This window comes from Colobus angolensis, unplaced genomic scaffold (assembly GCF_000951035.1).
Source record: "Colobus angolensis palliatus isolate OR3802 unplaced genomic scaffold, Cang.pa_1.0 Scaffold210, whole genome shotgun sequence".
Taxonomy (NCBI): domain Eukaryota; kingdom Metazoa; phylum Chordata; class Mammalia; order Primates; family Cercopithecidae; genus Colobus; species Colobus angolensis.
The window spans coordinates 473,657-500,531 of NW_012115267.1; the positions used below are offsets into that span (position 1 = coordinate 473,657).

At 45.0% G+C, this 26,875-nt stretch overlaps 1 protein-coding gene across 1 annotated transcript in view; it reads right to left on the minus strand.

Moving 5' to 3' along the window:
- Positions 1–26,875, minus strand: part of LOC105512396 (tyrosine-protein kinase SgK223) — a 111,683-nt gene that overhangs the window by 38,101 nt on the left and 46,707 nt on the right. Inside the window, exons 2-3 of the mRNA XM_011942838.1 lie at positions 21,705–22,121; positions 16,721–18,549 (exon numbers count right to left, since the gene is read on the minus strand). Of these exons, the coding sequence (XP_011798228.1) occupies positions 16,721–18,549; positions 21,705–22,034 (2,159 nt within the window). The 5' untranslated portion in view covers positions 22,035–22,121. The remainder of the gene's footprint in view (positions 1–16,720; positions 18,550–21,704; positions 22,122–26,875) is intronic.

Here is a 26,875-nt window from a genome sequence, read left to right on the forward strand (position 1 = left end):
AAGAAGAAGAAGAAGAAGAAGAAGAAGAAGAAGAAGAAGAAGAAGAAGAAGAAGAAGAAGAAGAAGAAAAAGAAAAAGGAGGAGGAGGAGAAGTAGTAGTAGTAGTAGTGGAAGAGGAAGAAGACCACTCATTGCACAAGGAAGGAAATAATAAAGATTAGAACAAAAATAAATAAAATAAAGAATAGAAAAGCCACATAAGGAAAAAAAGTCAATAGAACTGAGAATTGCTTCTTTGAAAAAAACATGCAAAATCAACAAAGCCCTAGATAGACTAAGAAAATAAGGAGTGAAGACTCAAATAAATAAAATCAGAAATGAAAGTGGGGACATTGTAACAGATGTCTCAGAAATAAAAAAGATCATAAGGGACTATTATGAACAATTATATGCCAACAAATTGGATGACAGAGAGAAAATGGATAAATTCCTAGATTCAATATTGAATCAGGAAGAAACAGAAAGGTTGAACAGACCAATAACAAATAAAGAGATTGAAGAAGTAATTAAAAACCTTCCAACGAAGAAAACCCCAGGACCAGATGGCTTCACAGTTGAATTCTGCCAAACATTCAAAGAACAATTATTACCAATACTTCTTAAATTCTTCCAAAAAAATAAAATAAATAAAGCTAGAGAGAATACTTCTAAACACACTTTATGAGGCCAGCATCACCTTGATACTGAAGCTTGACAAAGATATCACAAGAAAAGAAAAAGTACAGGCCAATATTGCTGATGAATAGTAATTCAATTCTCAATAAAGTATTGCAGACTGAATTCAACAATACATTCAAAAGATTATGCAATGTGACCAAGTAGGATTTATCCCTGGCATGCAAGGCTGGTTTGGCATATACAAATAAATCATTGTGATATGTCACATTAACAGAATGAAGGATAAAAACCACATCTAAATTGACACAGAAAAAGCATTTGACAAAGTCCAGCATCTTTTCTTGAAAAAAACTCTTAATAGCTTGGATATAAAAGAAAAGTTCCTCAACATAATAAAGGCCATTTATGAAAAACTCACAGCTAATATAATAAGCAATGGGGAACAACTAAACATTTTTCCATTAAAATCCAGTAGTAGGCAAATACACCCACTTCTACCACTTCATATTCATCATTGTATTGGAGGTACTAGCAAAAGTAATCAGACAAGAAAAAGAAATAAAAGGCATCCAAATAAAAAAGGAAGACGTAAAATTATCTCTATTTACAGATGACATAATCTTGTTTGTAGAAAATCCCAAGAATTCTACCAAAAAAAGAACTAAAATGAATTCAGTAAAGTTGCAGGATAGAAGCTCTACATACAAAAACCAGTAGCATTTCTACACACAAATAACAATCTAGGTGAAAATAAAAAATCAAGAAAACAATCCAACTTACAATGGCATAAAAAATTAGGAATAAACTTAACCAATGACGTGAAAGATTTGTATACTGAAAACTATAAAACATTAAATGCAAGAAATTGAAGAGGACATAATTAAATGCAAAGATATACCATGTTCATGGATCAGAAGAATTAATATTGTTGAAATGTCCACACCACCAAAAGTGATATACAGATTTAATGCAATCTTTATCAAAATTCCAATGGCATTCTTCACAGAAATAGAAAAAAAATCCTAAAATTCATATGGAACCACAAAAAAACCCTTCAAATAGTCAAAGCAGTATTGACAAAGAAAAAAGAAAGATTAATTTGGAGCCTTCATACTTCCTAATTTTAAATTATATTACAAGGCTATAGTAATCAAAAAGAGTATGGTAGTGGCATAAAACCAGAATCATAGAGCAATGAAACAGAACAGAGAGATCAGAAATTGAGCCAGACATATATGGTTAACTAGTTTTTGACAAGAACATCAAAGGGGCACAATGGAAAAAGTATAGTCTCTTTAATAAATGGGTCTGGGAAAACTGTATTTCCACATGAAAAAGAATAAAACTGAACCCTTACCTTATATCATACACAAAAATGAACTCAAAGTGGATAAAAGGCCTAAATGTAGGACTTGAAATCATAAAACTATGAGGAAAAAATAGGGGAAAATCTCTTTGACATTGGCCTTGACAATGATTTTTTGAATATCACACCAAAAGCTCAGACTACAAAAGCAAAAATAAATAAATGGGACTACATCAAACTGAAAACCTTCTGCACAGCAAAGGAAACAGTCAACAAAGTGAAAAAGCAACTTAGGAACTGGGAAAAAAAAAGTTTGAAAACCACGTATCTGATAAGGGGTTAATGTCCAAAACTTATGAAGAATTCCCAAGAATCTGGGTTATATGGTAGGGGGGAAACAACATGGAAGGGCCTGGAGTGGCAGTCGGGTCTAGGATCAGGGCCGGAAGGGAGTCCAGGGCAGCAGCAGCTGCCTGGGGAGGTGGCGGTGGATTATTAAGAAATGGGGGAAGGTAGTCTAGAGGGTCCCATTTCTTATCAGATGAACCAATCTCTGACTCTTTCTTGCTCTCCCGTCCCCCTTCACCTGTTTTCAGAGGGTAAAGAACAGGTCCTTGCCACCAGCGTAGAGCATAATCAATTTCTTCTTGTAATACAGGACTCTTGTCATCAACATACATTATTAGAAGTTGACAGACCCAATCTTCATCTGACCCAAATTTTGGCCAAAAATCTACTGGCTTGAGGATTGGCTCTTTAGTCCAAATGAAGCAACAACACTTAATCATCTACTGCTTCTTTTTGAATTTAGTTATTTCATTATCTTTCCAATCTTTAACGTAAGCCCTCAAGAACTACCAGGGGGAATCTGATCACTTGCATCTTTCTTCACTCCCGATTTACTAGAAACATTTCCCATATTGAATGCTGGGTAGACTCAACTTAATTCTGGAGACTTCTTGTCTATCCTGTTTTTCCCTGTTGCTTAAATTCTTAACCTTATACACTAGAGGTTTCATTTTCCCTGGAAAGGATCTTAACTCCTCTTCCCCCACCCCCGGAGGTTTCTTACACTCTTCACTCACTTTGTCCTACCTGACTGCTTCCCTCATGGGAATTTAGGCTCCTCTTAGCATTGGCATGCCAATAGAAACCCCACGGCGGGATCCACCCTAAACTTATGAGGCAGCCATGGAACCACAGGTAGGACCCACCCACTCCGTCCAGCAGGACTTGCCACCATCCACACAAGCAACACCACATGGTTTGCGACAATTCACACGCACTTTCAACTTCCAGAATATCTGGACCACCAAGGAAGTACTTTGTCATGCCCTTGTGACGTTTCTTACCTTGTTCTGTGCACAGAGTTTACCTGGTTGCCACAGCAGGGCAAGCCTGTCCATCCTTTCCTGGGTTGCTGAGAGTCTAGGTTTATTCATTACAACAGCTGAGTTCTGATTCCCAACCCCTGAGGCCACCTCAGCAAGGCACTGGGGCACCTCCCCTGGGGGAAAGATCAGAAACCCTGCCCCAGAGGAGAATGGGTGACCCTGGATGAGCCCCCAAACTGTTGGAAATAAATGCTTACTCCTCAGTGCCACAAAGAAGAATCGGCATTCAGACAAAAAGTTTTCTCAGTACTTTCTGCAGAAAGGGTGCTGCCCATCAGCAATCCTGCCACAAGAGCACACTGAACAAAGAGACACAGGAATATTTATCCCTTACATGTGAGACTGTGTCCTATCTCCATTGGCTGGAGTTGGACCTCACAGTCTAAGCTTAGCCTGACTGACTAACAATCTAAAACTTTCCTAAATAGGTAAAGACAATGCAGAACAAAGGAAAAGAGGAAGTTGCTTATGTAAAGGCTTATAGAAGCAATAACATTTCCAAATAAGGAAGGGACATAAGCTGTGAGCTGGGACAGGCCTGAGCAAGCCAAAACTAATATTGTAGTTAAAGTATAAAGATATATATGTGTGTATATATATATACACACACACACACATATATATAATACGCTTATCCTTTTATACCTAATGACTATATAAGGTTTAACGAAGAGTTATTGCAAAAAGCTAGTCTTTAAGGGAAACTATTAGTTCTAACACTTAGGATTTATTCCTTAATAAAAAGGAAACTTTGAAGAGGAACTTTTTACTTTTCACAACTTTGAAGATTCCAAAAATTTTAGGAGTTGTTTGCCAGGACAGTGGAAGAAGACCAAATATGTATTTCAGAATAGTACAACGGTATATACATACAATGGAATATCACTCAACTTTTAAAAGCAAGGAAATTCTGACACATGCTACAAGATGGATGAACCTTGAGAACATTATGCCAAGTGAAACAAGCAAGGACAAAAAGACAAGTACTGCATGATTCCATTCATATGAGGTACCTAGAGTAGTCAAATTCAAAGACAGAAAGTAATGGTGGTTCCCAGAGGCAAAGGGAAGGGAGAAATAGGAAGTTGTTTAAAGATGGAGAGTTTCAGTTTTGCAAAATGAAAAGATATATGGAGACTGATTTAATATACAACAAATGGAAAATACTACTAAACTTTATACTTTAAAATGGTTGTGATGGTGAATTTTTTGTTATATGTAACATACATACATATTTTATACGTATGTTTACTTTTAAAAACTACATAAAAGGTTAAGAATGCAGCTTTCCTTAAAAAGAGACATAGCGTTATTTTATGAATCTGTTTATATTTAATTTATATTAACTATATTGTGCTATAGATTTCATTCTCGCAGTTATTTCAGTCAATACCAGTATGAGGTTCACCCATGTTTCTGGACACATTTCTAGTTCATTGCTTCTGACTGCTATTAAATAGTTTATTTCATAATCATAACATTTTACTTACCTATTTCTCTAGAGATGAATACCTGGACTTGCTCTAACTCTCTGCTACTATAATGTTGTGACGAACTTCCTTGTTTGTGTCCCCTTACTGACCTGTGTGAATATATACTCAGGAATGAAGGTTGTGGGGACATGATGTAGTCTCATACTTAATTTAATAACTGTTTAATAGCCATTTTCCTGTATTTTTGCTGAATTTGGTATTATCCCACTTTGTAATTTTCATCAATCTGATTAACATAATGTGCTCTTTTACTGTTAACTTTATGCTTCTCTGATTATTAATGAAGTTAAGTAGCTCTTCAAATTCTTGCCCTGCATTTAGCTTTTCTCTCCTGTTAACCGCCTATCCATGTTTTTTGCCTGTTTTGCTACTGGTTTCCGCATATTGTTCTGCTTGAATTACGAGAGCACCTTACATGTTAATCCCGTCTCAGTCTTTGATACACTGCTTTAATTTCTTACCCATCTATTAACTGCCGATGGCATCCTCCGTTTAACAGAAATCCTTAATTTGATGAAGTCAAAGCCACCATTTTATGGCTTACTCTTCTAGGGTCTTAAAAGTGCTGTGAATGTTTTTAAATTTGCTCTTTGGTCTTATTTTTCTTATTTGGATCATTATTCCATCTGCAGTCCACTTTTACTACACTATATGACACTGTATGGTTGGATTTCAATTTTGTTTTTTTTTTGTTTTGTTTTGTTTTCCCCATATGGTCAACCAGTGTGTCAAAATCATCTCATAAGCAATCTGTACTTTTCCTACCAATATATGGTCACGGCTCCACCTGCAACAAGTCTTCAATATTTAGCGATCAAATGAATGTCACGATGGAATCTCAGACCCTGAACTGTAAGGATCTTGTCTATTCTGCATGCAAAGTACTCCTTATCTTTCTCAGGTTTCTGCTTTTTGTAGGAAACACAAACAAGCATCAAGAGTGTTTGAGATCTTCACATCTTGAAGATGACATGAATATAGAGAAGATATTTTGAAAGATTAAAGAAAGGATACCAAGGAAATATGACAGATCAACAAGTATCTCTGTCCTGGCTTACTTCTCTTTTCTCCTAGGGAGACATGATCTGTTTTCAATCAAGCATCTCTATAAAAACGATGGTCTATCTTTTCACCAGTGGAGAAGATTCAGAAAAACTAGAAGTAGCCTATGTTATGAAAACAATAGTTTTGTTTTCATTTTCCCAATTTAAATTTATGTTACATCACTGAATTTTCATTGTTAAACTATCCCTCCCAAAGATTCTGACACAGCTCCCGCATCTGCCACTTCACTCCCCAGTCCCGGACACTGAAATCAATACAAATCAATGAAAATCAACACACTGGGCACAGTGGCTCACACCTGTAATCCCAGCACTCTGGGAGGCCGAAGCAGATGGATCACCTGAGGTCAGGAGTTCAAGACCGCCTGACCAACATGGAGAAACCCCGTCTCTACTGAAAACACAAAAAATTAGCCCGGCACGGTGGCAGGTGCCTGTAATCCCAGCTACTTGGCAGGCTGAGGCAGGAGAATCACTTGAACCCAGGAGTTTGAGGTTGTGGTGAGCAGAGATTATGCCACTGCACTCCAGCCTGGGCAATAATGGTGAAACTCCATCTCAAAAATAAATAAATAAATAAACAAATAATGCAACAAGCCAAAGAGAATAAGGCTAAGCGGGCTGGGTACAGTGGCTCACACCTGTAATCCCAGCACTTTGGGAGGCCAAGGAGGGCGGATCACCTGAGGTCAGGAGTTTGAGATCAGCCTGGTCAATGTGGTGAAACCCTATATATAAATATACACACACACACATATATATACAAAAATTAGCTGGACATGGCATGCCCCCTGTAATCCCAGTTACCTGGGAGGCTGAGGCAGGAGAATCTCTTGAACCCAAGAGGCAGAGGTTACAGTGAGCTGAGATCACGCCACTGCACTCCAGCCTGGGCAACAGAATGAGACCCTGTCTCCAAACAAACAAACAAAAACAAACAAACAAAATAAGGCTAAGTGAAAACACATTGCTTAATAAGATTTAAGGACAGAAACAGCAAATTGAAGGTCTATAAGGGAAAATAATCCTTTAAATAATGGGTAATAAACTTAACAGTAACTGTTACTTACTAAAATGCAGAGTTCCAAAAATGGTTAAAATTCATGGGGCGTTCATAGTCACTCACTAAGAGGAAACAAGACATTTTGGCATTTCAGTTTAAAATCAGAGTCTGTATTCAAAGAGAATGGCCATCATCTGCCAAACAGGAGTGGCACAGTGTCCCCCCACCACCCAAAGGTATAGGAATTCTTTTTTTTTTTTTTTGAGACGGAGTTTCGCTCTTATTGCCCAGGCTGGAGTGCAACTGGCATGATCTCGGCTCACTGCAACCTCCGACTCCCGGGTTCAAGCGATTCTCCTGCCTCAGCCTCCTGAGTAGCTGAGATCACAGGCGCCTGGCACAATGTCCAGCTAATTTTTGTATTTTTAGTAGAGACAGGGTTTCACCATGTTGGCCAGGCTGGTCTTGAACTCCTGACCTCAGATGATCCTCCTGCCTTGGTCTTCTAAAGTGCCGGGATTACAGACGAAAGCCACTGAGCCCGGCTGGGAATTCTTAAACTCTTGAATTACTAGCAAAAATGGCTATCAACCACTGGAGATTTTGCATTTTATTTTTATCTTTTTTTTTTTTTTTGAGACAAGATCTGATCTTGTCACCCAGGATGGAGTGCAGTGGTGTGATCATGGCTGACTGCAGCCTTGACCTCCTGACTCAAGCGATTCTCCCACCTCAGCCTTCCAAGTAGCTGTGACCACAGGTATGTGCCACCATGCCCTACTCATTTTTGTATTTTGTTTTAGAGGTAGTGTCTCACTATGTTGCCCAGGCTGGTCTTGATCTCCTGGGTGCAAGTGATTCTCCTGTTTCCCTAAATGGCTAGGATTATAGGTATGAGCCACCGTGCCCAGCCACGTTATGCATTTTAGGAGATAAATTTTAAGTTTTATGGTGGAATCAGCAAATATCCAGCACACGACATGTATCTGCACCCCCACCTCCCTACAACCTGCAGACACCACAAATAGATCATGGCCAGCTTTCCTGATGCATGGGCTCCAAATGACCAGAATTGCCATGGAGGATGCAATCAAGTGTCCTCGTGGTTCAAGAATATGCAGTCATAAAATCTTACCATCCTTTTGATCTGTACGTATTACAAGAATTACAGGTGGATCACCTGAGGTCAGGAGTTCAAGACCAGTCTGGCCAACATGGTGAACCCCATCTCTACTAATAATACAAAAATCAGCCAGGCGTGGTGGCAGTCGCCTGTAATCCCAGCTACTCGTGAGGCCGAGGCAGGGGAATTACTCGAACCTGGGAGGCGGAGGTTGCAGTGAGCTGAGGTCACGCCACTGCCCTCCAGCCTGGGTGAAAGGAGCAAGACTCCATCTCAAAAAAAAAAAAAAAAAAACAGAACTATGTTAAGTGATGCCACCACTCTGACTGCTTTTAAAATTAGACTCTCCCTCCTTTTCTTCTTGACCTTCAAGGTCATAAGGTCATATTACTTACTACTATGTCAATTTATCTCAACTGTTCTTGTATATATCTAGTGGGTTTTTTTTGTTTGTTTGTTTTGAGATGGAGTCTCGCTCTGTCGCCCAGGCTGGAGTGCAGTGGCACCATCTCAGCTCACTGCAACCTCCGCCTCCTCAGTTCAACCAATTCTCCTGCCTCAGCCTCCCAAGTAGCTGGGACTACAGGTGCCCGCCACCATGCCCAGCTAATTTTTTTGTATTTTTAGTAGAGACGGGGGTCTCACCATGTTAGCCAGGATGGTCTCGATCTCCTGCCCTTGTGACCCACCTGCCTCAGCCTCCCAAAATGCTGGGATTACAGGCGTGCACCATCGAGCCTGGCTATATCTAGTGTTTTTTAATTTCATTAATTTTGACTGCCATGTGGAGCTCACAAAGAGCAGAAGCTATTCTGAAGAGCTTTCTACAACTCAGGAACATCAAGTAATATCACCACCAGCTATGTGTTTAGGTTTTAGACTTTAGAAAACTTTTCATAGCACACGTATAAATTGCTATGAAATGGCTAAAAGCCAAACTACTGGGAAGTTGGGGGGAACATTTAACCGTGATAGGTACTACTGGAGAGAAAATATCTGAGAATAAAAATTTTTTAAGTAGCCTTTGGCCTGGAAGCTCCCCTCTTCATCCAACAAAGAACAGCTGCTTATATAAGTCTGCCTGTCACAGAAGCACAGAGAAGAAGCCGTCCGGTGCATCGGCTGAAGCTAATTAAAGCAGGGAATTTTACAGAGTTGTATGGGAACAGTATAAACACTCCTAACGCCCAACATTTTTAGGGCTCTGCCCAAAAGTCAATAGAAAGAAATAATGAGCAATGCAAGCACAGAGGATGCAGACCCTGATCTTTAAACTCTGAAATGTATTACTGCAGAAAGGGACACAGGGTATTCTTTGCAGTTGGTCTATCAACCCTGATAGAAGGAAATGTAAGATCTTTAATGAGGACATTAACAATCCCAAAACAACAACCAAAAATTCCTTGTGCCACTAACAGAGAAAATTTCCTACCAATTGGTGAGTTTCACAACCAATTATGCAGATCAAATGTAGGCTGGCCATTCTAGGAACAAAGTCCCTCCGACAACATGAGGGACAGAGGCGGACTGACCACACTGCCTAAGCTTGTATTTTGCAATGTACCTGAGAAAGCATGGAAAATATACTCTCAGAGGAGCAAAACCACACCCTAGAATTCCTTGTAACTCTCTGGTGGAAAAAAAGGTGTTTAGATGATTACTACCTGAGAACATTATTTTGGCAAGAGAATGCTGGCTCTACACACCTGCTCAGGTTGGAAAAAAAAAAAAAAAAAAGCAGGGTAATAGAGACCAGTAGCAAGAGTGAAATGTATAATCATTGGAGAGCAATTAATCCATGAAAGGATGCATTGTGCCCACATGGTGTTTGCCCACCTTGAATCATTAATAATGATTAACCTTAGCCTCTTAGCCTCTTTATCTCAAGGTGGTAATGTTCTATTGAGAGAGAATAGTTGCAGAATTACGATGGGTCCCCAGTGAAATATCAGGCCAGGAACTATTACATTTGTAGTTCACTCTGGCTTGCTTTGTTTTTTTAGAAAAATCAGTAATTCGCCGTTGAATATCTACTACATATTCAACTCTGTGCTAAGGTATGCTACGGAGAAGTCAAGGAAGAATGTATGAGACACATCCCTGCACTCCCAGGAGTGTATAATTTCTTGAGGAGATGCAAACATGGACCCATTTTAATGTAATAAAAGATACACTGTGTTAACAGCCAAACCAGAGGCCTGAACAGAGTACACGGGCAACCTGGAAATCTGGTTTTAGGATACACTGCATTCAAAGCAATTTGCTTTTTTCTTCAACATTTCTTGAGCACCTGTTATGTGCAAAGCAAGGAGTCAGGTGCCTTTCTGGAAAATGAAATAAACATGGCATTGTCTCTGTCTACAACTGTTCATTTAACAAACATTGCTTGAGCATCTACTACATGCGATGCTTTGAGTTCCACCTTAGGAGTTGCAGATGGTTAAGCAAGCTCTTTACCTTCAAAGTGTATCTGGCCTATTTTGTAAAAAAATAAAAGGTTTTTTTTGGTGTGTTTGTTTGTTTTTTACAAGCTTGTACTAATCCTGATCTTGGATCAAGTTGAAACAAACAGAGTTAAGGGAGAGGACTGTAAGGCACTCCTGGACACAGAGCTGAGCTTACATTTGTGTTCCCTAACCAGAAAGGATGTGGTGAGAATCCAGGTCCTATAAGAACTTGTCTCAACAAAGGGAATCAAAGCAGGGGTCGAGCTTTGACAGTCATATTGCACAGCTGCTGATTTAATTCTTACCAACTCAATCCTGAGGATCGTTAAGGAACAGAACCCCAGTAACTGGCTTTTTAGCACCTTGCACAGAGCCTAATCAAAAGTAGACAACTAATAGATAGCTGATAAATTAAATAAAGAATCTCTCATTGCCAGCCTTAGTCAAGAATGTATGCTCAAACTTAGACAGGAAGTCATATATGTTGAATACATATCACTGTCAAATCAGTAATTTTTAAAGAAATTGTAGAACAAGACTCTAGGAATCAATTTCAATGGCCCCTGCTTACAGTATCATTAGATGTCCTGTGTTTCAAAGTTCCATCCCCATACTTATGGGAACAGGCCAACTATGAATTTGCCCCTGGCACGGGACAAAATATAAACACGCATTATTGGTACATATGCTTTGTTCTCTTTGCCATACTCTGTGTATCTGTGGGGGCTACTGAAATACGGCCAGTATTTATTCTCCCCTGACCAACTTGACCTCCAGCCTACTTATTTAAGTTTTGTCAAAAAGGCTAGACACAGTCCATGAAGATTCTCTAGAGTGCTTCCTAATACAAACTGTGATTTTCAAAATGCCACCCAGAAAAGGCAGTTATGCCTCAAGAGTATGGGATTTCCTAGTAAAACATTGCCACCCAACTGTCATCCATTATAGTAGAAAGGGTCTGTAGAAGAAAACATTGGAAGCTCTCATCAGATTGGATGTGGAGACTAGAGACAAACACCCGTCTCACTCATCCTACGCCCATCCTCCTGGTTCGTACCCAGAGACCATGTGTCCGGAGAGACCACACAGTGAAGTCATGTCAGTTCCTCTGGTTAGTGATGCGGCCATCTCTGTGGATAGAAACGAACTCCACTCATGACACTGTCACTACCTGTCTACTGAAAAGCAGCTCAGGAGGAGAATTAAGAGTGAGCACAAGACCAGGCGCACAAGACCAGGCACGGTGGCTCACACCTGTAATCCCAGCACTTTGGGAGGCCAAGGCAGGTGGATCACTTGAAGTCAGGAGTTCGAGATCAGCCTGGGCAACATGGTGAAACCCCATCTCTACTAAAATACAAAAATTAGCCAAGCGTGGTGGCGTGCCTATAATCCCAGCTACTTGGGAGGCTGAGGCAGGCAAATAACTTGAACCCAGGAGGTGGAGGTTGCAGTAAGGCAAGGTACCACCACTGCCCTCTAGCCTGAGCAACAGAGATTCTGTCTAAAAAAAAAAAGTGAAGTGAGCAAAAGCCCAAGAATAGATTTAACCTCTGCTCCCCAGCAGCCCCACAGAAGAAGGGGTGAATTTAGCAAGTAGTCGGTTAAAATTCAAATTGGCATGAGTGATAACTTTAAAACAAAGACATCAGCTGGGCATGGTCGCTCATGCCTGTAATCCTAACACTTTGGGAGGCTGAGGCAGGTGGATCATTTGAGCCCAGGAGTTTAAGACCAGCCTGGGAAACATGGTGAAAACCCGTCTCTACAAAAATATAAAAATTAGTGGGGCATGGTGGCATGCACTGGTAGTCCCAGCTACTCAGGAGGCTGGGGTGAGAGGATCACCTGAGTCTGGCAAGAGGAGTCTGCAGTGAGATGGCACCACTGCACTCCAGCCTGGGCAGCAGAGTGAGACTCTGTCTCAAAACAAAACAACACACAAAAAACAAAGACATGGCCCACTTTCTTGGGGAAACTTTTCTTTTGATTAGTCTCACCTGGGGCCAGACCATTTAGACACTGAAACCACATAAATCTGTCTTATTTCTTAGTCGCCTGTCACCCTCAATTCCACCTGGGCTCAGGCCTCTTCTCCTAATTTGAGGTTTCTTTGTGAAACGCTTGTCTGCACTAACCAGATGATTCTCTTTCAACTGACCTGGTCACCCAAAAGTCGTTAAGTCATTTAAAACTGGGTTTGCATCTGTGAAAAAGCAAAAGGCAGAAAGCAAGTTGGTTCTTTCTCATCTTAATTGTTTCCCCAGCTCTGCTGTTCTTGTTAATGTCGGCCAGGCTGGTCTCGAACTCCTTACCCCAAGTGATCCACCTGCCTTGGCCTCCCTAAGTGCTGGGATTATAGGCGTGAGCCACCATGCCTGATCAAATACCCATTAAGTCATAGCATGACATTTAAACTAAGAGTCCACCTTTCTTTCCTGAAGTATTTTTGTTTCCTAACCAGCAGTACTTGTTGATCCTCATCTTATAATTCTGCCTTATACTGGGACAGGGGTGACCCAGAGACTCTGTGAGATCCATCATTCTCAGTAAGTGTGACTTTGCAGGTATAAAATCTTGCTTTGACAGCAACAGGAAGGAAATATCCAGGCCTTGCCATACCTGCCTGGGGAGGAGGGTTGGGCACGCATTTAAACTCCTCCAAAGAAGAACTGTTTTGTGCATAAAATGAGCATGGAGAGCCTTTGTCCTGCAGGACCTCCAGCAAGAGGTTTCTCAGGAACACGAATGGGAGTTTACAGAGGACAGTATCTCAAAAAGACAGAAGAGCTACTGCCAAACATTCAAAACAGGACTCCAGGAAAAAGCCAAGTCATTCTTAACATCTATTTTTTTCCTCCAGGTCAGAATCAGTTTTGCAAAATAGGGCGATAAACAGAACAACAGGCAAAAGAGAAAATCATTCCCTGTTCTTCCATAATGGCCTAAGGAAGCCGACAATCTGTCTCTCTCACACCATGTAAGTGGAAAGGAACAGTGTCCCATATGAAGCAACCCCTTTTTCTAGAAGTTTAAGCATAGGTAACACACATAATGAAGCTGATCATTAGAAATAGGATCTGTTTCACAAATGGACCCATGTGAAGAAATCAAGTTGACCTCGTATGTTGCCTGAAGACCTTCCACGTTTTTCTATTTTGGAAAACTGACATCAGCCTGCCATAATTACCAGTGTGTACTGGAATTGGTGCCGGATCAACGGTTGGCTGCGTTCTCACTGACACTCTGATTTGCCAACACCCTGACCTACTACGTTGGAAGACTCTGGGGTTCCTGGCACTATCCCCAGGGGAGGTACTGAGTTCCAGAATTAAAAGTCAGCATATGTTCCCAAGCCTGCCCTCTTATCTTCTCACAGGGAGATTCCAAAGATAATGTCAGTAATGCTTGGGAAATGAAAATGCTTCCCCAAATGAAAATATATTCTAGCTTATTTTAAATAATATAAGATGCTGTTCTTTTTCTGTATTCTCTTAAGATAATTTTATTTTCTAGATTTTTTTTTTTTTTTTTTTTTAGACAGGGCCTTCCTCTGCTGCTCAGGCTGGAGTACAGCGGCACAATCACAGCTCACTGCGAGCTCTGCTTCCTGGGCTCAAGCCATCCTCCCACCTCAGCCCCCAGAGAAGCTGGGATGACAGGTGTGTGCCACCATTCCTGGCTAATTTTCGTATCTTTTTTGGTGGAGACTGTATTTCACCATGTTGCCCAGGTTGGTCTCGAACTCCTGGGTTCAAGTGGTCCGCCCGCCTTGGCCTCCCAAAGTGCTATGATTATAGGCAAGAGCCACTAACTCCAGCCCTTCTTTGTATTTCTTTTTTCTCCTCTAACTTGTTTATTTTTTACGAGCTGAAATCTTGAACCTCCAAGATTCCCACCGAGCTTGAGTTATATGTAATCTAAGGGTTTTATCATAACAAACTGGGCAGAAAAAACTCTGATCTCAACCCAGATGCTAATTAAAACCCTACCTGAGTCATGTTGCTACAGTTACTGGGATTTCTCCAAGCCCTGAGATTCTTAAAGGAGTAAATTTTAGTTACTTCTCCAAGGCTTAGGGTGGAGTTCCTGGGATTGAGCCACGCTAGTTCCTATAGGGTGTGGGTGTCATTGTGCAATCAACAGCCCGGGTGGCTTTTGCCTACATCATAACTAACCTTTGCATTGGATTCCATTGTCTGTCTCATTAGAGGCTTTCAATAGCAGGGTGTTATCAAAGTACTATTATCATCTCATTTTAGAGAAGAGACTCCAGACTCTCAGTTTAGAGACCGACTCTTCTAGAGTAGAGACTGGAGACTCAGTCACAGTGAGTGGCTTATACAAGGTCTCTCCATGTGTAAGTGAGAGAGAGGGAATAGGAACTTGGTCTAGTGCCAATACCTGTGCTTTCCACTAATTTACCCAGGACTGAGGCAGGCAGATACAAATTAGACGTTTTACTCTCATGCCCTGCTCAATTTCCATGCTCCTTGATGTCCTATAGGTTCAGGAGGAGCGTAGACTTAGAATTCTTGCGGGTATGGCAGGAACCTTAGGCTGGTTGCTCTAGCTCTCCATCTCTGCTTTGTCATCTGTAAATTGGGGCTGGCAATTCCTACCTGTTAGGGCTGTTCTGAGGATGAAATGAGTTGTTATGTCTAACTCTTTTAAATCCATGCCTGGCCCATAGTGAGTGCCATATAAATGGAAGCTCATCTTAGCTGTTGAATCCCTCATTCATTTGGGGAGTTCACGTGGCTGCCAGAGTCTGCAATCACCTCAGGACCTGGAAGACGTCTGTTCTGCATGGTGGGCGGCCAATGCAATTCCAGAACAAAGTCGTGGTCATGAGAAAAAAACCCACGTTAGATCACATCAGTGCCTGAGACTCCTTGATGTTCAAAGTCAAGTGTCCTGACTGCTTCTCTCTGTGGTCAATTTCCTTGTTTCTGACATCAGCCCAGAGGCACATCAGCTGAAACAGAACCACTGGAAATGACATGACTCAAGCAAGTCTGTTCAGAAAGGCTGTAATTTTTTGAAAAACGGTAGGTTTCTCCTTTTCCTAACAGGAATCAGTTTTGTTCTAATCGAAAGAAATTTTTTTTCCCCAGCATTTAAGTCCCATCCACAGCTCAATAGCTTAAAAAAAAAAAGACCATTTATTTTTCTTGAGCCTTTAAAAGGCACTTTAAACTGGTAGGAGATAGCAGGGAAGCAGTAAAGAAAACTGAGTTTCAGCATGCTAACACGAAACTACATTTTTTTTCTTTAAAAACCCACGTCTGAGGGTTCCTAACCACGTGTAAAGCTTCCTATTTTCTGCTTTTGGCCCCAAGACCTAATCACCATTGTGGTAACAGTTTATTGGACATACATTTATTTGGCATTAACTGTTTGCTGCCCCAAATCTTTTTTTTTTTTTTTTTTTGAGATGGAGTCTCGCTCTGTCGCCCAGGCTGGAGTGTAGTGGCGGGATCTCTGCTCACTGCAAGCTCCGCCTCCCAGGTTCACACCATTTTCCTGCCTCAGCCTCCTGAGTAGCTGGGACTATAGGCGCCTACCAGTGCACCTGGCTAATTTTCTTTGTATTTTAAGTAGAGACAAGGTTTCACCATGTTAGCCAGGATGGTCTCGATCTCCTGACCTTGTGATTCGCCTGCCTTGGCCTCCCAAAGTGCTGGGATTACAGGCGTGAGCCACTGTGCCCGGCCTTCCCTCCCCAAATCTTTAAAACAATTTTTTTTTAACTTTAACTTTAACTTTAAAATTTTTATTACTTAAAGAAAATAGAGACGGGATCTCACTATGTTACCTAGGCTGGTCTCAAACTCCTGGGCTCAAGTAATCCTCCCACTTTGGCCTCCCAAAGTGTTAGGATTACAGACATGAGCCACCATACCCAGCCCTCCCTAAATCTTATAGGTTATCTCCTTTCGCGCTTTTGCATGTTTAAATTAAATGAAAATATTCAGGACTTCCTGGGAAAAAAGCCTACTGAAGACACTTCAGAGAACTGGGCAATAAAAAGAGGACCAGACTATAAAAATGCAGGCACCAAACAAATGGCAACAGCTTGGTGGTGCTTCTTGGAAAGACTGATTTCAAATCACCAATCCCAAGCAGGGCCCCACATGTAGGTTTTTTTGCTGGATACAAAGAGGGCCACAACTTCTGCTCTCCGAGGGCTGCACTGGGACCCTGGGGAAATTTACATAAAGGAGCCCTTTGCCCTGCAGACAGAGTCCCAGGCAGACAATGGTACTCACCTTGACTTTGGAGGCGGAGGAGGAGGTGAGAATGTCTCAATCCCACTTCTGTCCTTGGGGAACTCAAAGGCAAAAGAGGCCGATTTGCTCATCCCAGTCCCAACTTTGCCGTTCTGCCCGGAGGAGCCATCTGTGGGATGGAGACGGTGCCAGGTGGTGGAGTTTGAATGGTCCGTGGGGCCATTTTTGGTCTCTCTTCCCCAGCTGTGACTCAGCAATTCCTGCTCCACCTCCTCTTCTTCCTCTATCCGGCACTGACGACTCCAGGTGCCTGCCTGGAACCTGGGCCGCCTCTGGTCCAAGGCTGAGGAGGTCACAGGCTGGGGACACCTGGATGGGTCACTGAGAGTGACACCGTTGGTCCGGCAGGGAGGAACGGGGTCAGCAGGGCCTCGGGATGCAGGCTGGGGCCCAGTGCCGCTGCTGCCAGAGCTCCCATCACTGAGGTCAGCCAGCGGCGATACTGGGGGCCCTCCGGCAGATGGTGACACCGGGGACCCTCCAGGGCTGCTCTTGGACAACTTGGGGGGAATGGCGGGCCTCTCCTTGGGCTTGCTCTCATTGGCACTGTGAGCATGGCTTTCCCTGGAGCTCAGCCCCTGCCGAGCCAAAGTCTCCTCCTCACCCACCTCGGAGTTCTGGCTCACAGGCCCTCGTGGCCACTGCACCCCCACTGCAGAGTCAGGGCTGCTCAGGTAGATCGTCCGATGGTCCTCTTCTGGGTGGGCCGCCATGACTGTGATGGTGGCTGCCACCTGGGGAGTTGGGTCTGGGCTGTCCTGGCCCCAGCCAGATGCTGTTTTCTGGGCCCAGGCATTACCTGTCCATACCTGGCCCTGACCTTGGCCCTGGGCAGCTGCTGCATGTTCTGTCTTGGCCTGTGGCTTGGAAGGCACCAGAGCTGCCTTCTTCCTCTTGGTACTCTCAGCATAGATGGGTTCCGGCTGTGTAGCCTCCCTGGGGTGGGCTGGGGGCTGCGGCTCCCCCGTCAGCCCAAGGCATCTGCTAGAGGCCACCCCTGGGCAGCCAAGGTCCTGCTGCTTCTCTGGGGCAGGTTCCTTCATGAGGGAGCAGTAATCACTCTCGAGATGGGGGACGAAGGGGTTGCTGGCGCTGCTGCCGCTGCCACAAGAGAGGCCGTCAGAAGAAGTGGCAGCCTCCGAGGTGAAGGACGCTTTCTTGGGGCCCAGACAGGATGGGTGGGCAGTGGGGCCCTGGCTACAGCACTCCTTGGGGAAGCTCAGGCCCCGCTTCTCCTGCTCTGTGGGCCCTGCACACTTCCGCTGCTCCCAGCACGTGGGTGAGCCGTCCCTGCCACTATGCCTGCCCCGGGAGCCTGCAGCCTGGGAGGCAGCCTTGGCAACAGGGCTCCCAGGGCAGCAATCCAGGATGGAGCAGTACTCTCCACCCTCGCTGTCCCCGGAGGGCGAGCACCTTTGATCACCGTCATCCTCCGAGGGCAGGGATTCCCGCAGGGGCCCAGGACCCTGGTGACAGCCAGATGTGGTCCCAGCAAAGGCAGCCAGTTTCTGGCGGAAGCTCTCCTGGGTGGAGGGCCGGTCTTGGTAAGGAAATGAGGGTTTTTCTTTGTGCCCAGCCTTCTCGTCAGGGAAGCTCACTGGGTGGAAAGCAATGTTCCTCTCGCCACGGGGCTCAAGGTTGTGCAGGCCAACCATGGTGTAAGCTGGGGGACAGCGAGGGGAGTTGCCATCGGGGGAGGCAGAGGGACCAGCAGGCTTCTGTACACCTCGGAAGCTGCCCAGGTAAATGATGGGGGCATCCTCCTGCTTCGGGAGGGGGAGCTTGCCGGGCGCTCGTCTCCAGATGACCTACACACAAGCCCAACGCAAAAAGACTTACATTAGAACTTGTCATAGAAAAAAGAGAGAGAGGAAAAGTGAGAGGGAAGGGCAATGATACTGTAGATTGTCTTCTGTAGTGCAGTGCAGGGGCGCTGGGGCCGGGGACTCAGTGCACGCCCACCTTCTGATCTCCCCACGGCCCTGTGATCATTGCTGGGGCACCCGCTGAGCCATTTGTCTTCCCAGACACTGAGCTGTGCTTCCCACCCATGGATTGTAATGCTTTTGGCTTAAGTCTGTGAAGTAGGAAAAGAAAAATATAACTCTGAAAAAGAACACTTTGCCTTCTTCCTCCCTTGCAACTTCTCTCACTGGGTGAGAGAAGTTGTTCCACAGGATTGGAAAGTGGAGCTTGGGGTTTTGTTTAATTTTTGCTTTGAGTTTGTGAGTTTTTTGATAACCCAATCACAGTGCATGTCTGAAGAAATCGAAGTCATTAAGTGTTTTTAAAACACACGGAACACACTGGAGCCAGGCGCGGTGGCTCACACCTGTAATCCCAGCACTATGGGAGGCTGAGGAGGGCAGATCGCTTGAGCCCAGGAGTTCAAGACGAGCCTGGGCAACATGGCAAAATCCCATCTCTACAAAAAAATTACAAAAACTTGCTGGGCGTGGTGGTGTGTGCCTGTAGTCCCAGCTACTTCGGAGGCTGAGGCGGAAGGATGGCTTGAGCCCAGGAGGCGGAGGTTGCAGTGACCCAAATCACGCCACCACATTCCAGCCTGGGCGACAGAGCCAGACTCTGTCTCAAAAAAGAAAAAAAAAAGGAAAAAAGAAACACATTGGGTGTGTGTGTGTGTGTGCAGAACAGGAGAGTGAGGGGTGATTTCTGAACCGGATCCGCGTGAGGGGTGACTTCTGAACTGGATCTGGGCTTCCTCGCCTCTTTCTGTGCTTTGCTTCCAACTATGCCAGAGGTCCTCTTTCTCCCACCTACAGCAGTGACCTCAGCCTGAGCCTGTGCGAGTGGTGGGACTCGTTGGGCTCTGAGACAAAGATGTGGACTGGTCAATACCACCGCTGAAGTCACCTTTTCCTCCTCCTTCTGGTCTAAAGTCCTCCCTTACCCCCACTTTTAGAAGCAACCTCAAAGCAGGGCCTGCCTCTGGCTTCTTTCCCAGGTAGTTCTGAGCTTAAAGAGTCCTTGGCTTCAGTTGGTGAAGGTTGAAGGTATTGAGAATGGCCTGGAGAATGGGTGTAATCAGTTTAGAAAAAAACAGAACAGCCCGGAAGGGGACATCAAGTTCATTGCAACCAAAGGAAATGCCTTTCCTTAATGAAGCCTCTAATGATTTAGAATTGACGTTAGCTTTCATATATACTCACACAGCCTTCCTGACCTACTCACCATATTGGTCAAGAAAACTGGAACAGGCAAAGAGGTCAAACAGGTAGCAAGCAATTCCTAGAACATGTCTTAGCCACATAGCTTCCTAAATGTGTCTAAAGACAGCAGATGCCAGCAGCCCTGGCTTGTGTGCCCTCTGACTTTGTAAAGGTTACCTGTCGAACGAGCAGAATGGTCTGGCCTCTAGAGTGTAACTGTTTTTAGTGACCCTAGAAAAAAAACTGGTAAAATCCAAGCTTCAAAATGGGAAACAGGAGTACTGGCTGGGTATTAGATAATATTAAGGAATTACTGCTAATATTTCGAAGTGTAGGGCCAGGTATGGTGGCTTACGCCTACAATCCCAGCACTATGGGTGGCTGAGGCAGATGGATTACTTGAGCCTAGGAGTTCGAGACCAGGAATTTAAGACCAGCCTGGGCAACATAGCAAGATCCGATCTCCACCAAAAAAAAAAAAAAAAAAAAAAAAAGTAGCCAAGCATGGTGGCATGCACCTCTAGTCTCAGCTTCCTAGGAGGCTGAGGCAGGAGGATCACTTGAGCCTGGGAGGTGGAGATTGCAGTGACCCAAGATCTCAATGCTGCACTTCAGTCTGAGCAACAGTGAGACTGTCTCAAAAAAATAATAATAATAAAATAAAAATTAAAAACTAAAAAAAACTGGCCAGGTGTGGCAGCTCATGCCTGTAATCGCAACACTTTGGGAGTCCGAGGTGGGTGGATCACTTGAGGTCAGGAGTTAGACACCAGTCTAACCAACTAACCAACATGGTGAAACCTCGTTTCTACTAAAAATACAAAAATCAGTTGGGCATGGAGGTATGCACCCATAGCCCCAGTTGCTTGGGAGGGTGAGGCAGGAGAATCGCTTGAACCCTAGAGGTGGAAGGTGCAGTGAGCTGAGATCACATCACTACATTCCAACCTGGGTCACAGAAAAAAAATTAGTGGTGCCTCACGTCTAAAATCACAGCACTTTGGGAGGCCAAGGTGGGCAGATCACGAGGTCAAGAGATCGAGGCCAACATGGTGAAACCTATCTTTACTAAAAACACAAAAATTAGCAGGGCATGGTGGCAGGCACCTGTAATCCCAGCTACTCAGGAGGCTGAGGCAGGAGAAGCGCTTGAACTAGGGAGTCGGAAGTTGCGGTGAGCAGAGATCGTGCCACTACACTCCAGCCTGGGTGACAGAGCAAGACTCCATCGCAAAAAAAAAAAAAAAAAAAAAATTAAGTGTGATGATGGTATTGTGGTTACGCTTTTCATAAAGAATTTATCTTTGAAAGGTATGTGTTGAAATGATGTGATATCTGGGGTTTGCTTTAAAATCATAAGGAAGAGGGATCAGTGGGAGGGAGGTGAAATGAGATTGGTCATGAGTTGATGGTTGCTGAAGTTCATATTGAAGGGTATTGGGTGCATGTGATTCACTTTGCAATTACTGCTACTTGTGTACATATTTAAAATGATCAATTAAGAAAATTTAAAACTTTTTTAAAAAAGCTTCATTTTTTGTCTACCCTACGCAATCTGCAAATCACAGGAGGAAATTCTGGGGGACTGGATTAATGGTTCTGAGCCTAAAGGGACAGAGAGAAAGGAGTGCAGCTACAGCGAATCCCAGGCAAAAGCCATCTCAGGGCAAGCTGACAGGAAGCCATCCTGCAGGTTTCTTGCTGGAACAGCCCTCCCTGGCTGCCAGCCAGTCACCAAGCGTTCAAACAGGAGCAGCCCCTGTAAAAATACCACGAGTGTTAGTCAGCCTCACCTGCGAGACTTCGGCACTCAGGCTGGCCTCTGTCCACACATCAGAGGCCTCGGAGCTCATCATGGTGGGCTTCACGGCAATTGTGGGCTTGGAGTAAGGTGAGCTGTTCACACCTTCATCTTCCAGGCGGCAGTTCTCAGGCCTGGGAGGCAGGCGCGGTGGAGGGGGCAGGCTGCCCGCTCTGGGCTGGGGAGGGCCAGCCACCAGCTGGTGGTCGCTCCGCAGGCAGAAGCAGTTCTTGCAGGACCCGGGTTTCCAGATGTGCTCCACAAAGTCACTGCACGCAGACATTTTCAGGCTCTCGGGTTTCAGGCGGAGGGTCTGGTGCATCTTGAGCCGACAGGGTGCTGGTTCATCTTGCGCCCGGCTCTCTGGTGTGGTCTTGTGGGATTCAGAGATGGGTCACAGAGTGGCTTCCTAGAAAGGCAGGACACTTTCCTGATTAGAGATTTGCCATGCCAGACAATGGGTGCATTATCGATTAGAGTCTCATTATGTGATCAGGGAGGAGAAGGAGGAGAAAAGGGTAAAGATTAGGATCCCATTTATTTTGTGGCCCTTACCCATCTGTCACAAGGCTCTTAGACATTCTCTGGTGGTGTAGCCTTATCAGAAGCTGTAAAAACTAAACACAGCCTTGTTGCTTTAAAAGAGTACATAAAAGACATTTCAGTCCCCTAAAATCCTGGGTGAGGAGTCCCCTAACATCCTTGGAGGTTTGGGGCAGTTATGGGAAGAAATCACATAGGGTTTAAGATGAGAAGGCGGTACCTCATCCATGTATTCCCCTGCCACCGGGGGCCTAGAGTCTGGGACGCTGACCCAGAGAAACAAGAACTATCAAGTAGTACAGCAAATAAAAACAATGGCTTATGGAAAATAACCCACAATTTTTGAACAAGAACTGTGTGAGAGGGGAGGCAGGTCTAGGCCCTGAAATGTGCATTGTAATCCAGACTTCCAACCAGGTGGAGATAGGAAAGGTTGGGAAAGGGGAGAAGTGGGGTGCTGGCCTGTCCTCCAGACCTTGTGGAGAGGTCTGGCATCTTGAGAAATATCCCTTGCTTAATATACATTACTTGACCCTGTGCTGCTGAGGTCCACAATGCTGGGAGCTATAGGCCAAAGGAGCAAACCAATAGCAAGACACACTCATGGTCAAAGGTGACTGGATAGATGATAAGAGAGAGAAGAGATTAACGAAGAGCTATTTCCCAGTGATGGCTCTGGAGAGAAGGCGATTGCCTTGCTCAAAGAGTTCATTGCTTCTGAGAGTAAAACTGCAAGTGCCAGTTTGCACCATGGTCCCCTGTAAATCCACCATTGAGAAGGAGCTCAAAGGGTTGCAGCCATGAACCGATTACCTTGAAATCATCCCATCAGGTAGTTATTGCCCCCATTTTACAGGTGGGGAAACGATGACAAAAACAAGAACTTGCACCAGCCCATAGACACAGAGAGTTTGCCTGTTCTGGAAACAGAAGCCAACTTTGCAGGCGACTCCTCGACTCCTCGCTGCAGTGGTGATCTGCGCATTGCTCCTGGCTCTTCTTAGCCTATTTAAAATGAACTGACTTCCCGTAAGGAGAATGTGCAAGAGAAAAATCTTCCTTAAGAACATAAGTTAAACAGGTTCTCATTAAATAGGGAGCATTTTGCCTCAGGGTTTGCTCTCCACTTTCTTCCCATAAGGATCTGCCTGAAGTTTGATAATCTCTAAACTGTCAACAGGACTAAGCAAGTGGAATGAGCCTGGTAACCCCAAAGTCATTCCAGAGTGTTTGCGGGAAGTGTTCTCTCTTATCTCCACGCTCACACACGGGGGTGTTCATTCAACAAGTGCTCAAGCTATATGTGCCTCTTTTCCCTCCAAAGTGAAAAATGGGTTGGGGCCAGGCGTGGTGGCTCACGCCTGTAATCCCAGCACTTTGGGAGGCTAAGGTGGGCGGATCACCTGAGGTCAGGGGTTCAAGACCAGCCTGACCTACATGGAGAAACCCCATCTCTACTAAAAATGCTGGGCGTGGTGGCGCATGCCTGTAATCTCAGCTACTTGGGAGGTTGAGGCAGGAGAATCGAGGCAGGAGAATCGCTTGAACTCAGGAGGCGGAGGTTGTCGTGAGCCAAGATTGCGCCACTGCACTCCAGCCTGGACAACAAGAGTGAAACCTCTGTCTCAAAAAAAAAAAAAAAAAAAAAAAATGGGTTGGAAGTGGTGGCTCACACCTAGAACCCCACCACTTTGGGAGGCTGAGGCAGGAGGATCGCTTGAGCCCAGGAGTTTGAGACCAGCCTGGCCAACACAGAGATACTCTGTCTTTACAAAAATAATAATTATAAAAAAAATTATCCAGGTGTTGGAGTGCATGCCTATGGTCCCAGTTACTAGGGAGACTGAAGTAGGAGGATTGCCTGAGCCCAGGAGGTCAAGGCTGCAGTGAGCCCTGATCACACCACTGTACTCCGGCCTAGGTGACAAGAGTGAGACCCTGTCTTAAAAACAAAACAAAAGTTAAGAATAAAGCCCGCTGCATCTTTAAGCTAAATACATCATCTGAAATAAAAGAAAAGTATCTTTTAGCAATCATTGTTAGGGTCTCACAGGTCCTTTTCTTTAAGAAGACTGTTAGCTAGGTTCTTCTCCTCCTCCAAACATGCCCAAGTAGCAGGTTCCTTCTTTGCCAAGTTCTCCAGAAGAGGTCACTGGGCTTCAACAAGCTGAGGAAACAGCCAGGTTTTATAATCTCAGGCCACAGAGAACTATAGGCTTGTTGCTAAGTTTGGGGAGGGGGAAAAAGCAGAGGAAGTATTCTGGCCTTCAGGAACAGGCAGTAGGTTCCTTCCTGGGAAGCTGATGAGTGAAGACTGCCTACACCTTCTAGGCCACAGAAAGGACACTGTCCAGCCCACCTCCACTGCAGGCAGAGGCTCCCATGCCTGCTCCATGGGATGGAGGAAGACAGCTTGGAAACCAGCCCTGTGTGGGCTCTGCAAGTTCCCACAGCTCCTCCTGACACAGGGCTATCTGAGGAGGTGGGTGCCCAACCACTTCCTCAGGGGCTACCACAGATTCACAAAGCAGCAGTTTTGCTTGGCGACATGTTGCCTTCTCAACAGGCAAGTAAGAACACAAACTTCTTATTGGGGAAGGGGTGACATTGGTACCACAGGCCCTACTTTCTAAGATTCCCCAACCTTTGCACAGCCCTGGGAATGTGGAAGGATCTGGATTGCTGGCATGGGGGAAGTTTCCTTGAGAGCGTCTCACCAGTTTACGAGCACTCTTTGCTCCCATCCTCAGCTCTGAAACTCTTGGATGTTTAGACCCGCAACTTTCATCACACGACTGCCACTTTCATCACACGACTGCCGGGGACGGACACAAAGATTTTTAAAGGGAAGTCATTGAATAAGAAGAGAACAAACGAAGCCCTGGGCTTCCCACTGTCATTGACTCACTGCATCCTGTTAAAACTGGTTTCTCAGTCACAGCAAACAGAATTTACCACTGCATGTAGCCAAAAAAAAAAAAAAAAGACTATTTTCCGGTTGCACTTCTGTGCTTGCTTGGAATTATCTCCTATTTGTTTTAAGTAAAAGATGGTGAGAAACACAAGTGGCACCCACAAAGCCTTGCCTCGCCTTGCCTGGTGCAGCAGTGCCAGCTCTCCACAGCGTGGGGAAGGCACTTCCCAGCCCACATTCCTTACCTCTGAGGGGAGGCGGCCCCCAGAATTATGCAAATCCCCCCATTTCAGTAGGAGGCTGCAGTGTCAGATTAGAAAAAAGAGCTCAGCATTCTTTCTGATCCAAGTCATGAAAAAAATGTCTTTGCCTCTGCAAACTTCTGCACTAGATTTGTGGCTACAGTTTGCAAGACTGAAGCTGTCAGATACACTCCCACCTCATTTCAAAAAAGAATCTGAAGAATCAAGGTGGCCAGATCTATAAGATTAAATATTTTGGCCCAAAATACCTGCTCAGACTTATATCAGAAGTTGCTTATGCCTTATCCTGGAGTGACAGAATTCCAGAAAACATTCACCTAAATTTTTTTTTTTCTATATTTACAGTTAAATGAATGCAACACCAGAAAAAGGAAAGAAATGTGTGTGGAAAGTGTCTGAACTTCAGCACACTCCACTGGCCAGGGTTGACCAGGCAGAAAGGGGAAAGTGACAACTTTCCCACCCGCTAGCCCCCTGCCTCCCCACTCACACAGAGGGTAAATTATGATATTCACCCAACTTTTCCTTTTCTTTTTTCTTCCTCCAGTGCTGTGGAATCTAATCTCAGAGGGAAGAATGCGGTTTTGCACCCACTACAGTCGAAACCAACCAGACCTCAGGAGAGCAAAATAACTGCGGAACTCCCTAGGGCTTCCTGTCAAATTTCCTTCTCAGAAAGGGAAGGGGGAGAGAAGTTGTTGAGGATAGTTCAGGCCAGTGATCAGGAAAGCCCTCTGAACCTGACTCCGGACTGAAGGCATCGCAAAACTCCTCGTCCCTAGACCATTGGGTTTTGCTGTCGGCTCTGCAAAACCATGTGCAGGGTGAGCTTACTTGAGAGAAACGCACACACCGTGAGCTGGCGCTCTCCGCTGCGAATGCCCGGCCGCCTCCATGCCCAGCAGAGGATTCTGCGTTCTAAGTGTGTATGTCCCCGGATACCAGCAAAGGTTAAGAACGTGCCCACAGCATGCGTTCGGAGGGCTCAGCCAGGGCCTGGGGGAAAGGGCATCATCTCGTCGCCTCTGGAGCCCCGCTGCTGCATACCTGGGAGCTACCCTGGACCCCCAAACCATCCCCCCGGGTCCTGGTCCCAGCAGCCAGGCGGCCTTCCGTCTCTGCCCCTTGACAATACTCTATCGGCGGAAAGCAGTCCTCAAAGCGCTTCAGTCTCCCGCCGCAAACAGAGCAGCCAGACCAGAGAAACCATCCTAACAGTCGGTCCTCCCTCCTGGAACTCGTAGGAAAGTTTCCCCGTTTTAAAGAGCGCGATTCTCGAATGGATCGAAAACACCCTCCAGCTCCTCCGCCCTCCCGGCCGGGCGCCTCCCTGCACCTGGGGCACCACCCCGGGCTCACGCGGCCCCGGCGCTACCCACTCCCCGAGCGGCCGCCTGTCACCCCAGGGGTCGCCTGCTCGCCGATCGCAGCGCCCCTCCAAAG